Here is a 13,367-nt window from a genome sequence, read left to right as displayed (position 1 = left end):
GCTCTGCTGTCTGCAGAGAAGCAGCGCCAAGGAGAGTCAGCGTCCACGTGGGCTCTCAACTGAAGAAGCAGGCCCAGTGCCTTTCTGAAGAAAGAAGTCAGAGAGCTGCTACCGCATTGCTCAGGAGAAGGGGACAGCCCCGGTTTTACAGCACAGACAGCTTTGTGGGCAACTCTGCATGTGCAACACCGCGGCCAGGCGTGCAACACGTCAGACATGATGGCAGCCAGGTGGAAGAGTCAGTGTCCCCACACTTCAGAGCCATGATCAATCCCCAGCCAGTTCACGTCACTGCCTGGGGGCGGGGGTCACCAGTCTCCCAGGCACGACGGGGCTATGACTAATCTCCTCACTGAGAAACAAACAGACTGCGCGTGTGGATGAGTTTGTTGCTAACGAAGTGGGCTAGAACCCAGAACTCCTGGGTCCCAACCCAAAGTTTGCTGGGCTCACCTGCATGAGACAGGACAAGTCATTTCAACTGTGCCTCGTTTCCCAATCTTGGGCTCGTATGGGAGTCTCCTATTGTTTTCTCCACATCTGTGTTATTTGTATTGTAGGAACACCCAGGAGCCCTTGTCATGGACCACGCCCCCATTGCGCTAGGTGCTGTACAGACACTGGCCAGGCCTTCCCCATTGTTCCACACACACTATTGTTAGAGCAGTACAACTTGAGCGGTTGGACAAGGTCTAAGAAACAGACCTGAAGGGCACGTAATGTGTGAGTAAATAAAAATAACCTGGTCAGAGAGAAACAGCAGGCCATAAAGTCTACTCTGGGCTTTGTTACACGGATGATACCATTTATGGGCACGGCACGTCCCCACCAGTAATAAAGAAAACCCTTACGAAGATAAAAAGCACAAAACATTGGTCCGTTTCTCGATTAACGGGTCGCCTTTAACTTTTGAGATGTGACTACACGCCACAGCCACTCTCTGGGCAACCCCTCCGTCCCACGCACACACGCCCAAAATCTCTGCTTGTTCCTGCAATTCCCTGAGTCAAATCTTTATTTTCCATATGTCGCTTGCTTTGCCAGTGATGTAGTAACCTGTATAGGAGAACCCGGATTTCTGACACATTATACGAACTATTTTTCTGCCACCCAATGTGACTTCAATCCTTCAGCCAACTTTCCGGCAGCGGTACTGGTTTGAAAAGGCAGAGCAGTTTGGTGGCAAAGAAGAATCAGACACTATACACCTGTAACAATTTGCTATGTTCTCTATCACTGATCAATTAATACATTGACTTGTACACTGGACCCACTGTAATTTTGAGATGTTCAATTTCATGTGATCAGCGCCTCGATACACAATCAGTTCAGCAAACAGGGATTCTACTGTATTCCTAGCGCACTAAAAATGGGAAAGCAGTTCTGTTATTTATCCAACTATCAAGCAGTAGCTGTCACTATTCAGTGGCGCATAATTGAGACAACCAAAGTGTGCAAAATCCTCATTGGATTTTTAGTAGCATTAAGCACTTTCACGCTAAATCTGTTAATTCAGAGCCTGCCTGTAGCCATTATGGTACAATGCCTTTACATGGCAAAAATTTAAAAAGACATGAGAAAGAAATTTTAAAACCTCTTTGGTTTAGATAAGTAAGTCTTTCTCAGAAGGATCTGAATCATGTGCCTCCAGTGCTGACAAAGACCGCCACATGACGAGTATGATATATGCCTAGACTTCAAACGGACGGTTCGGTAAATACAGAGAGCCAGGTAATGGAGGCGCTGTTAAACGAGGTTCTACTGTACTTCCATCCTGACCTAGAGGGGAACTTGAGGACTGAATGCGCTTGCAGAATGGTCTCTGTTAAGACTGACAAGGGGCCAATTATGATGTTTTTTTTCCTGAGATGGAGACAACTGTCTACTGGGGTGTAGCCCAGGACTAAATTGAATTAGATTAATTCATTATTCAAATTCGGTGTTAATCCTGGATTTAAAATACACAGCATTTTGGGCAAGATGTTGGCTGACGGAGGTGCAATTATCAGACATTCAATAGAGCTAGAAAATAATGCAAGTGGTACTGAAGTAAATGAATCTATCTACGGAAGCTTAAACAGTGATCAAAATAAAGCAAGTCAGACAACACTAAGTGGCATTTCAGAGACAGACGCGATACGGTGGTCGCGTCTTACAAAAGCCTACGTAGTTCGCGGAGTTACAGAGCAGCTGTACATATAAGACAGCTACAAAAAGACATCGCAAAAACAAACCCCCCCACATCCACCTTGCCGGACATGCAGGGTATTTCTCGAATGACGCTTGCAGCACTAGATGAAACTCACTTACTGTGATCAGCTGACAAAAGTCACTCAGCTAAGGACTGGCTTCTCATTTACATCTTGTCCGCACGACACAGTTGTACGGCTTTACCAAGTGGCGTACCTCCCCCCCAATGGATGCCATTATACGGGTAAAAATGGGTTTATACTGGTACAGTTTATTCCACACGGGAAGGGGAATAAGCTATCGCAGCAGAAGGTACCTTTATACCTGTATAACTGCCCGCACACTAGGGCTGTATCAGCATAAGGAGAGGTAAAAAATTCACACCTCGATCCAAAAGAGATATACCTGTACAAAAAACCCTGTTTAGACTAGGACTTACACTAAACCCCTTTACACCAGTTTGCCAGCATAAAGGGGCCTTTGAACGGCACCAAATGTAATTCACACGTACTTCAATGCCCTTGTACGAGGCCTGCTTTGTGAGGCTACCAAAGCTTAGGATAGCAACTAGAGACCCCATTGCACTAGGCAAAGTGCATTCGGTGGAGTTTGTACAAACCGGAGCCTCATGCAGCGCCGGCCCCTGCCGCAATTCCCTCCTCCACTGCTCCTCTGCAACGTGGGACACAAGATTCAGCGGCGTTTGAAGGGGTCTTGGCATATTTGCAGGACACACACTTGGTACCAGGCGCTCAACGTCCCCCTTTAGCTGGAGGGAGCCGGGGAGGCCTCAGGTAACAGAAACCTGAGCTCCAGCCCTGCCTGTCCCGGCTCAGGGGACGGAGAAGAGAGGCCAAGAGAGAGCACAGGAATCCACACCCCCTCTCCACCGGAGGAGAGCTGCATCTCAACTCCCACTACGCAGGTTCTCCAAAGACCTTGGCCCAACGTCTCCAACTAAGAGAGGAAAGCCAGGACCGGGGGCTATTTTTGGTACATGAAGCAGGATTGCTTACGGCGGGGGAAGGGAACTTCATCTTCATGCCTAAGGAAGCACCGAAGTACATAAACTGTGGTTCTGATCTGCAATTCACCGGGGAGCTTTGCCAGTGTGCCTGCTGCTACCCCCACAGCCATACGTTTCCGTGCGCTCCGGGCAAGGGAAAGGTTACCAATGAGGGTTCTCTGAAGCAAGGATCCCTTCCAATGAGAGGGCACAAGACTCCGGCACCAAAGCCAGGAAGCTTAGCCCAGCCTAGACAGCAATGCTGGAGCACCTGCAGCCACGCTCCAGCCTGCCCGAGCGTACAGGTGTGCTTGCACGGAACACGTTGCAGCTGTGCCGCCGTAGCACGTCCGTGTAGACGCTCATTGCGGCAACAGGAGGGCTTCTGCCATCATCGTAACTAATCCAGCTCCCTGAGAATTCTTCCTAGCGCCGTCTACACTGGGGGCAAGCTCAGTATCACTGTGTCTCGGGAGGGGGGAGGGGATTTGTCACACCCCTGAGATGTAGCTGTTCCAATGTATGTTCCCAGGAGGGACCAGCCCTAGGCCCTGAGTCCACCCAATGCTGGAGCTCCACTAGCTTTTAATGGACATCACACAGCTGCACCTCTACTAGTGGAAGAGGAACTAGCCGCAGACTCCAGCCAGTAGGAGCAGCTACAGACGCTGCGAAAAGCAAGGACCGCTGCACTAGGAGGAGGGACCTAGCCAGGGCCACACCTCCCCTCCATCAGCACCCAGAACCAGAGACCCCCCCCCCCCCTCTGATGCTCCCCTGCCATGCAGCCTTAGGGGGGAAAAGCTGCAGGAGGGAGCCAGCCAGAAGGAGCAGCTGAAGCAGCAGCCAGAGAAGGGACCTGAAGAGAACTTTCTACAGCTGTGATTGGACTGCCTTTGCCCTGTGCTGACCGACGCAGAGGTGGAGCAAACGGGCAATCCATCCCTTGCCTCTTACCCCCTTCTCCTCTGCCCTGTCACCCTCACCCCCTTCCCATTTAGCTGATTCTGTCCCCCCCAAACTAAACCGACCCAAAGAAATCACAGCACTGACATGCCATTTGCTCCCTGGCATCGGTCACTCGGCTGGTGTGTTCTACCCCTTCCGCCCACCCTGTGTCTGTCTTGTCTAGGTAGACGGTCAACTCTTTGGGGCAGGGACCATCTACTTGCGTTTGTGCAGCCCCTAGCGCAGCGGGGCCCCGATCTGGGTTGGTTCTTTGGCGCTACTACTAAATCGACCAGTCGCTCAAATCTGAACCGCTGCCGCACTAAACTTGCTCAGAGCTGGCCTAGGCGACACGGGGTTAGAACGCCAGGCACGGCCAGCACCTCGGCCACATTCGCCTTTCCCCATGCTACCGCTGGGGGAACCACATTACTGCCTGGATGGGAAACCAGGAGGAAAATGCTAGTGCAGATGAGGCCTGGATGGAGGGGAAGGGTGTCGGGGGAATGGGAGCCACTAGAAAATAGAAACAGGCTCTGAAGATATTCAGGGGAGAGGGTGTGGCTCTAAATGCTGTCACCCCAGAGCCGGATCCAGCTGCCTGACACACCCCCAGATACCTGAGCCAGTGCTTGCCTCTGCCTGCCCTGCCAGGGTATTACTGTCAAAGCCGCATAGTTCTCTCCCCCGGTGGGTGGAGAAAAGAACAAAGTCAGCCCAGCCCTGCAATGTCAACAGCAGCAGGGAACCTCCTTTAAAGAGACCGGATCCGGTTACCTCCTTCTAAACAAACCCGCACCAGATGGATCCGGCTGATGGGAAACCTAACAGAAGATGCGCACATGCAGCCAGTTCACAGGAGCTGCTACTGGGTACCTGACCCAGAGAGTGGGGTTCTGCCACCAGCCACGGAGAGCACGGCAGCGCCTCTGCCTCGCCTCCTGCGCCCCACGGCTTTCAGCAGCTCCTTAACCGCAGAGGCCAGCCTTGAGCCAGCAGGCCAGGCGAGGAGCGCACGCATGCCTTCTAGCCCGTCACCCAGTTGAGCAGCTCCACAAGCAGAGACATCGGCCGCTCTCCTCCCCCCATCAGCCTCCAGGCCAGCCGGTGCCTGGATATGGCCACGCACCCACTTCTAAATGGAAAAAGGAAGCTTCGCCCACATGCTCGACGGCTCTTCAAAACAGGCAATCCTCAGCCCAGTTCCCAGGCAAGCGGTTATACGAAGCCAGAGCCCTCTCCGCGCCTAGAGAGTAAAGGCAGCCTTGCGGTTTAGACACAAGACTTGGGCTTAAGATCTGGATTCCATTCCTGGCTGTACCACGGACTGTGAGAGACCCTGTGCCTCAGTTTCTCATCCGCAAGATGAGGCTAATACTTCCTTTCTCTGTTCAGATGGGGACGCATGCTCTTTCTGTGCAGCACCTAGCACGAGGCTCTGATCTCAATCTCTCTAGGCACGCCTGTCATACAAATCACGTCTCTACAGAACATCACGTCATTGGGGGTTTTGTCACGTCATTGGCGGCGGGAAGAGGCTCATCCCCACAAAAGGCCCCGTAGTTCTAGTCCCAGTTCACTACACCACAGGAAGGCTGTGTGTAAATAAGGGCGTGACACAACCTAAGTGATCATTTTTCACTCCCCACGACTTAATGTACTTACCCGAGAAAGCTCAGCCTGAAGCTGATTAATAAGAGTACTGGGGACTCATCAGTCTGCTCAATAAGCTTTCAGTATCTTTTAAAGAACTCATGCAGCTAATGAACAATGGCATTTTTACAAGCTGAGAAATCAACAGCAATGTTAATTATTCTTCAAACAGGAAAGTCAATTTACTGGCTGGCTAATAAACACACACACGTAAACACACACACAGCATCTTCCCTGATCTCCATCACCATGTTGACTTTGTCTCCCTATCTTCCGAACCAGACCCCTTGATGTTTTTTTAAACACTGTCCTTCTTGTGTGTTAAAAAAAATTAAGAGACCCAGACCTAGACTATGCAGCATTTGATATTCAGCCCAAATCGGATGATCAAAGCTAGCAAAACCATGAACTCCAGTTGGATGTGAGAGAGATAATGCTCTATCTGCATAAGTTCTTATTTTTGCATTTTAAATGCAGCCTCCAGAAGATGGGGCAGGCAGCCCAACATCCACAAGGTGTAAGACCCAAGTCCTGGCCAAAAATAGCTGCCCACAGAGATTTTGCAGAAGGATTTTTTTTTTTTTTTTTAAAAACAACTTGAGTAAAACCTTCATGAACTGAGGACTCCTGGTGGGGAAAGCAACGCTCCAGGACAGCGGTTGGCGTTCTCGTGTAGCAAACATCCTAAGAGCAGACAAAGGCATCAGATGCAGGTGTGCAGACACATTCCTAGAGACTTGAATTGCAAGTATTCGGATACACGAAAAGCAGCGCATGCCGTACAGCAGGAAGGCTGTGTGTACAGAAATCCAGTACTAACGTGAAGCACGTCACAGCCTCCTGCAGGTCCTTTAAGCGTTGTATTTGCTCATTAGCAATGCCTCCACTGCAAACAGAAATAGCATTTTAAATTCAGTTTCCAGCTCTCCGTCACCCACCACGAGGTCTGAGGTTCCCCCAGGAAGAGCGGTTAATGCCTATTAACACATTGCAGGGTAATGGTGACATATCCCAGTTAAGCAGGGATCCTACTACCACGTGATCTCAATAGGGTGACCAAATAGCACAGGTGAAAAACCGGGACCAGCAGTGGGCGGTAATAGGTGCCCATATAAGAAAAAGCCTGAATTTTGGGACTGTCTCTATAAAAATTGGGACATCTGGTCACCCTAGCTCTCACTCTTTATCAAGGAGAAGATGCATCGCAACAACCTGAATTCATAGTCCTCCTCGTAGGAGGTTATGCAAGATCCAACATAGTCCATATTCATCTCCCATTAAGGCACAGGTACTATCCATTCCCCTGTCCCCAGACATCCATGCCTTTACTTATCCACTTCTCTCTCTGGTCACCTCCCTTCTCTCTTCCTCCCATTCCTAAAACTTCCAGGTTCCTCCTAATAGAACTCTGACCAACAACTACACACACAGTCAATTCTGTAGTTCATAACGACCTTGCCTATTGTGTTACCGTCCACTCCCCCTTTGCTTACAAAGAACATTCTGTGCATCTTCCAGAGTGTTCAGTGTGAGGTTTTAGATTGCAAGCTGCTCGTTACAGGAATCGCTACTCATTTTAACGTCTTAAAAAGTTGTTCAGTTTCTCTTTAAAAAAACCAGTCAATTGTAATATCCTCCCCTCAAATTCTGCTACACCCCCCCACCCCCACACTTTCAGTTCTCAGTGATGAGTCCATGCCTGCAGACTTACAAGCACTCAATTTTCACTCCAAGAGTGAAAGATTGCTCCAGGTCAGGTGTGAGATGCAACACAGCAGGAAGAGACTGATAAATCCTCACAATGGGGGATACAGATACAGAAGCAAGACTTCAATCTTGCTGTTCTACCGTAGCTGTTCAGATGGGTGCAGGTGAACTACTAATTTTAGCTCTGGTTAATCACATTCTCAGGTCTAGAGAGCGGTAACTTTCCCCAAAGAATCAAGCGAATGCACTACAATTACCTCTTTACAGTCAATGGACTCGGATTCAATTCTACCTTTAGAAAAATTCATTTCAGAACTGGGAGTGTTTGCCTGTTGCTGCTCTTTTCTTCCCAACTGGCTGGACCTTTTTATTCCATAAAAGCCTGAGCCTTTAGAAAAGCAAGAGGCGGCAGAGAAAGGCAAAAGCCGTATTAGTTCTCATTACAAGAGATTGCTTCAGGTGAAAAAGTGAGAGTTTGTCATCCTGCTCTCTGTGACACTGAACTAACTTTATTAGTATGCGAAAAGCTGCGAAAACTTCCTTTTCAGAACAAAAGAGGAATTCCCCTAGTTGGTGCCGCTGCTGTCGGGGCCTTGTTTGCTGGTTGGAGCCGCACCAGCAGAATAAAATAAAGCACACATTATATATATATCTGTGTAATCATCAACGCCAGCCAGTTACCGAACACAAGAGGATTCTGGGAAGACTGGAACATTAAACAAGAATATAACCCACATGTATCTTGTTGACATCAATATACACTCCCTGTCTTCCTCATTACAAACCAACCTTCTACAGCAGAGACCAAAATTAATCTGAGAGAGACAGTTTGTTAAGTACCTCCGACTCCTGGTGTCATTTAACAGGACAACAGCAGCTCCAATTTGGACAGTGTTTAAGTTTCACACACACACACACACAGAACCTCTACAAAACAAGAGACCAGCAGAAAGCATTTCATCATTTTTAAAAGAATTCTAGAAGGAAGCAGCTTAGCAAAGAAGCATTTCCCCTGGAGCACTGGCAGCTCACACATCATCAAAGCACAGTCCCTGTGGGTGGTGCCTGGCAGGCAAATAAAAAGCCAAATGGAAGTGCCCTGAGAACAGCCGAACTGCCGTGAAATGGTGAAATGGACTAGCCGGGTTTCAATATGGACCTGCCCAAAGTGCAACACGCAAAGCAAGGTAAAGGAGTGAATTTCAGACTAAAAGCAAGAAGTGACTGTTCGGATTGAGCAGGTCCCTTTCAACAGGCACGATCAAACTATACATTCATCCACCAGGAGAAAGCCTCCTGCTTCCAAAGTCTCACCCTGGTCAAGAGCAGGATTACTGAACCCAAGGGAGCTGGGGACATTTCCCTGCCCTGTGCAGCTCACCAGACTGTGTCTCCACCCGCTTCCCCTCCCGTTTGCTGGAGTCTTTCGCCAGCGGAGCCCGCTGGTACAACGGGCAGGGGCAGGCCGAGACAGGTGTAGCACCGAGCAGCACTGAGCCGGGTCAGCGTGTGACCGAGGCACCTGTCTCCCCATCCAGACCAGCCCTTTCCCGATCAATGCTTGGCAAACCGGAGCCTGCTCGCCTGCCTTCAAACCCGGCCGTGCAACCGCCCTGGGGGGCGAAACTTCTCCTCCGCCCGCTTGTGTCAGCGGGACCCGGCCTCTCCCCTGCCAGGCACCGGGGAACAGCGGCCAGGGCGCCGGCAAAGCCCAGCCCGGAGCGCAGGGGCCAGGAGTCCAGCGAAACAAACCCGACCCAGCCCGGGGAGAGGGAGCGACCTGCGGCTCCGGAGTGCCCGGGCTGCCTGCGCCGGGCTGGGGGGGGGGGGAGCCTTCCCCATTGTTAGCTCAGCAAAGCCCCCATCGCGACCTGGGGCAGGCAGCAAACGAGCCACGCTGCCTGCTCCAGGGCAGGGGGGCGGATTCCTGCCCGGGAGGCGCGTGCAGGGCGGGGAGATGCCGGCAGCGAGACCGGCCTCCCTCCACCTGCCGCGGGGGCGGCTCCCACCCCCCATCCCGGCGGGGGGCAGGCGGGGCGCGGCCGGGACAGGTGCGCCCTGCTCCGCTTGGCACCGACCGGGGCTGCCCCCCCCCCCGGGGACGAAGGGGGGGGCTCGGCCGGCTGGCAAGGGCGGGGGGTCGCAGGCTCCCCCCAAAAGGGGGGGGCGTTCACACCCACCTTGGCGAAGTAGAGCATCCAGAGCTCGTAGAGGCGCTCCTTGGAAGCCATGCTGCCGGCGGGGCCGGCCCCCCCGGCCCGCTTATCTCCCCCGGCCGCCGGCGCCCGGCTCCATGTGTCGTCCCCGCCCCCCGCAGCCGGCGGGGCTGGCAACTTTCCGCGCCCGGCTGCAGCCGCTTCTCCTCCTGCGCTGCGCTGCGCTGCGCGCCCCGCCCGGCCGCGCTCACTCCGCCATGGCCGCTGGGCGCAGCGCGGCTCTGCGCGCCGCTCGGTCTCCGGCCTGCCCCGGCCCCGGCTCGGCTCCTCCTCCGGCCGCCGGCTCCTGATTAGCGAGAACAGCCCCGCCCGCGGGCAGCCGCAGGTGAAGCAGCGCGCCCCGCCCCGCCCCTGCCTGCCTGCCGGGGGACGGGAGCAGGAACACGCCCCCCCGGGCCGCTCCTCTCCAGCCATTGGCCGGGAAGGGGGTGAATTCATTCAGCCCGGGGGAGAAAAGTCTGTGCGGAGCCGGAGGGGGCTGGGCAATTCACCGCCCCGGGTTTTGATAGGGACCAGCCCCCGGGCCAGATCTGGCAACCGTCCCGCTGTGACTTTAGCCAGGCAGGTGTCCCATGGGATCCGAGAAGAGGAGGGACCCCAGGAGGACATCAGAGTCCGACCCCCTGCTCAAAGCAGGACCCGCCCAGACTAACTCATCCCAGCCAGGGCTTTATCAAGCCAGGCCTTGAAAACCTCTAAGGCTGGAGATTCCAACCCCCTCCCTAGGTAAAAAACAGTCAGTAGCTCCACTTTCAAGAGGTGTGGAAGTATTCATAAGCTTCAGGCCCAGGTAATAGTCCTTAAAAGCGGGCAGAGGTCTGCAGCCAGGGGGACTTGGAAGGGCAGGGACCATTTTGCACCAAGGTTTTCAAAAGTGCCTCGGGTGATTTCCAATGCCTTGATTTTTGGAAGGGCCAGATTGGAGGGCCTGGCTGTCAGAGATCCTGAACCCTCCCCCACCCCGCTCCCATTCAGCTGGATTTGTGGGCGCTCAACGTTTTCCGATAATCACGCCCAGCGGGTTTCAGATTGGACACCCCCCGCACAAACCCCAAAAGAAGCTAAAAACATTTGCAAATGTCGGCCTTGGGGGTGTAAAGGCCTGAGGGCTGGATTTCTGAAATAATTTTAGAAAGGCAACTGGTGAGATTTTCAAAAGCAACTAGGCGGGCTTGCAAATAGGGGCCTAAATATCGTTTAAAAATCTGGCTGTAAATACCTAGGATACCACCGTGATGGTCCTTTCATAACTCCCTCTACACTAACGGGTGCTAGTTAGCAAACCTGCGTGTGCGTCACTATATAAGCATGGGAGTGTCCCCATCATGTGTGCAAAGTTAAGGCCATGAGTAAGCCATGACAGGCTCAGGGGCCATAAAGAGGTGAGATTGTCATGACAGTTTATATCCCTCGGTTACAAACCTCCCATGAGTAATGCTTGTAAAGTGTTATGGATCTTTTACGCAGCATTTTACAAGTTAGGGTTCTGGTCCTGCAGTGGGATCTGCTGCCTCAGACACCTGCGCCTCTGTAGTATTCCTGTGGGTGAGCCTCCAGCAGGGGGAAATAGCCAATGCAAATAGCTTGGTCGTTTTCACTTTTGTTTACGGTCAGCTTTCCCTTCTGGTTCTCATACACTAGATCAGTGGTCTCAACCTGTGGCCCACAGACCATTTGTGGCCCAATCAGCACACAGCTGTGCCATCCTCAAAGCCATACAGGCAGTATTGGATGTGGCCCACAAAACACATTGTGGGCCCCGGATGCAGCCCACAATCATAAACAGGTTGAGAACCACGGCACTAGGTGCTTCCCGGTGCCCAGCCCCACTCTGAAAAAGAAATCAACAACACCAGCCCAGACAACACAATCAAAAGAGAAAACAGGAACTAGCACCACGAGCAAGTGTGACAAATAATTCCGTGACCCTTTTCCCTTGCCCTCCCCCCCTCTGAGCTGTTGTTACTCTCTTCACTTTACCATGTCGAATTTGTACCTCCCCATTCCCCTGCTCCTTGCACGGTCAGGTGCACCACTGCAAAGTGTAGGGAAGGGGCGGTTACAGGTGTAAAACTCCACTGTTCCCACCTGGTAGCACCTAAGGGCTTGAACACAGGAGAGATTGTTACTAGTTACATCAGTGCAGCTATACTGGTGTATTAAACTGCTGTAGTTCTACCGGTATAACTACCCATGTAGACATTCCTGTTCTGGAATAAGAGGGCTGTTTTCCAGTGTATCTTAACCATCTGGGAACATAACGTAGTCAAGTCCTCTTCTGTGGGCAGGATAGTGATAGAGATGTAAGGAAGGTGTCACTTTATTTGTAAAAATCTACAGAATCATAGTTGCAATGGTGTCGCCCTCTGCAGCGTAGCGGGGGGGCCCACTGACTTCCCCACAGCTCCCAGCTCCAGGTCATCCAGTTGGTGGAAATATTGATAACACAGTGTCGTTGGAAGTGGGTCGGATTGGGTATCATTCGAAAGCCCTTTCTCCCACAAACACAATGTCAGCAAGCAGGACAAACCCAGGACACGTATGTAGATACGTATTGGAGAAAACGTTTTAAAATTAACGTTGTTTATTTATATTATAACACTGGGATGCATTCCCGCCATAAAAAAAAAGACGTTGATCCTTGGTGATCTTAGGGAAATGGGGCTTGAGATGTAGGAATGGACGTATTTCATTCATCAAAGTCTGCCTCAGTGTCCTCTCTGTCTAGGCGCCCCTGCTAGGCACGTTGTCACACCAGTCCTCACCCGCATCACGCTCGCGTGTCTCCGGACAGGGCAGGCTGCTAATATTGGAGGCTTTGCACACAAGCCTTTGGGTAACTGATTGATGTGGGAGCGCATGGTATTTCACACCTAACTGGTGAGACCAGTCCATCCTCCAGCACCTATCCATGCCCAGTCTGGGAGGGTAGTTTTGGATGCACTTGATCATTGCTTGATAATTTGCCCTCTTGATTCCTGGTCAGCAACGGTTTTTCTTCATCCTGCCCGCTTCTTGGAAAGCGGCCAGCAACGTAGCCATGCAAGCATTGGCATGTTGATCTTCATATGGTACACTTGGCATACGAACACCTCTGGGGGATTTATGACCTCATCAGCAGGGCCAGCCTTATAGGGGTCAGGGGCTATGTGGGTGACTGCCCTGCTCCCCTCCCACACATACAGCCAGCCCGAGGCCCCTTTAGTACCCGAGCACTGGGCTGGGGAGGAGCAGAGCTGGGGGCGTCCCAGCCATGCTTGCGAGGGACAAGAGTTCCTCTTCCCCTGCATGGGCTGCTCTTGGGATGGGGTCAGACCCACCTCCAGAAACCTCCCCCAGCTACAGGAAGCTCCGCCTCCTCTCCCCAGCTTCCTGCCTCCATCGCTTCCCAGTTGTGGGGGAGGAAGGGTCACTGTACTAGCAGCTGCCCTCCCTGTCTGCCCAACCCCCATGCATCCGGACCCAAACGAATAGTGCCAAAATACAAGTTCGCCCAGGGCGCCGTTCTCCCTAAGGCCGACCCTGCTCTATCTCGGCCATGCCGAGCACCTTCAGAGCGAGGAGAGAGTCTTCAGAGGCTGACTCCCATGCCTTCCAGTAAGATAGTTTGGTCTTTCCAGCCAGCTTTGCAGCAGTATCACTGTGAC

At 52.2% G+C, this 13,367-nt stretch overlaps 1 protein-coding gene across 1 annotated transcript in view; it reads right to left on the bottom strand.

Annotated features, from left to right (window-relative positions):
* NBEAL2 (neurobeachin like 2) overlaps nucleotides 1-10,172 on the bottom strand; it is a 162,587-nt gene extending 152,415 nt beyond the window's left edge. Inside the window, 1 exon segment of the mRNA XM_067530498.1 lies at nucleotides 9,685-10,172. Within this exon segment, the coding sequence (XP_067386599.1) occupies nucleotides 9,685-10,158 (474 nt within the window). The 5' untranslated portion in view covers nucleotides 10,159-10,172.
* Between the last annotated feature and the right edge of the window lie 3,195 nt (nucleotides 10,173-13,367).

The sequence above is a fragment of the Emydura macquarii genome, unplaced genomic scaffold, assembly GCF_026122565.2.
Source record: "Emydura macquarii macquarii isolate MOO-44397 ecotype Brisbane River unplaced genomic scaffold, CSIRO-AGI_Emac_v2 contig_3080, whole genome shotgun sequence".
Classification (NCBI taxonomy): domain Eukaryota; kingdom Metazoa; phylum Chordata; order Testudines; family Chelidae; genus Emydura; species Emydura macquarii.
Note: the sequence above shows the minus strand (reverse complement) of the source record. Positions and strands in the feature narration are given on the sequence as shown.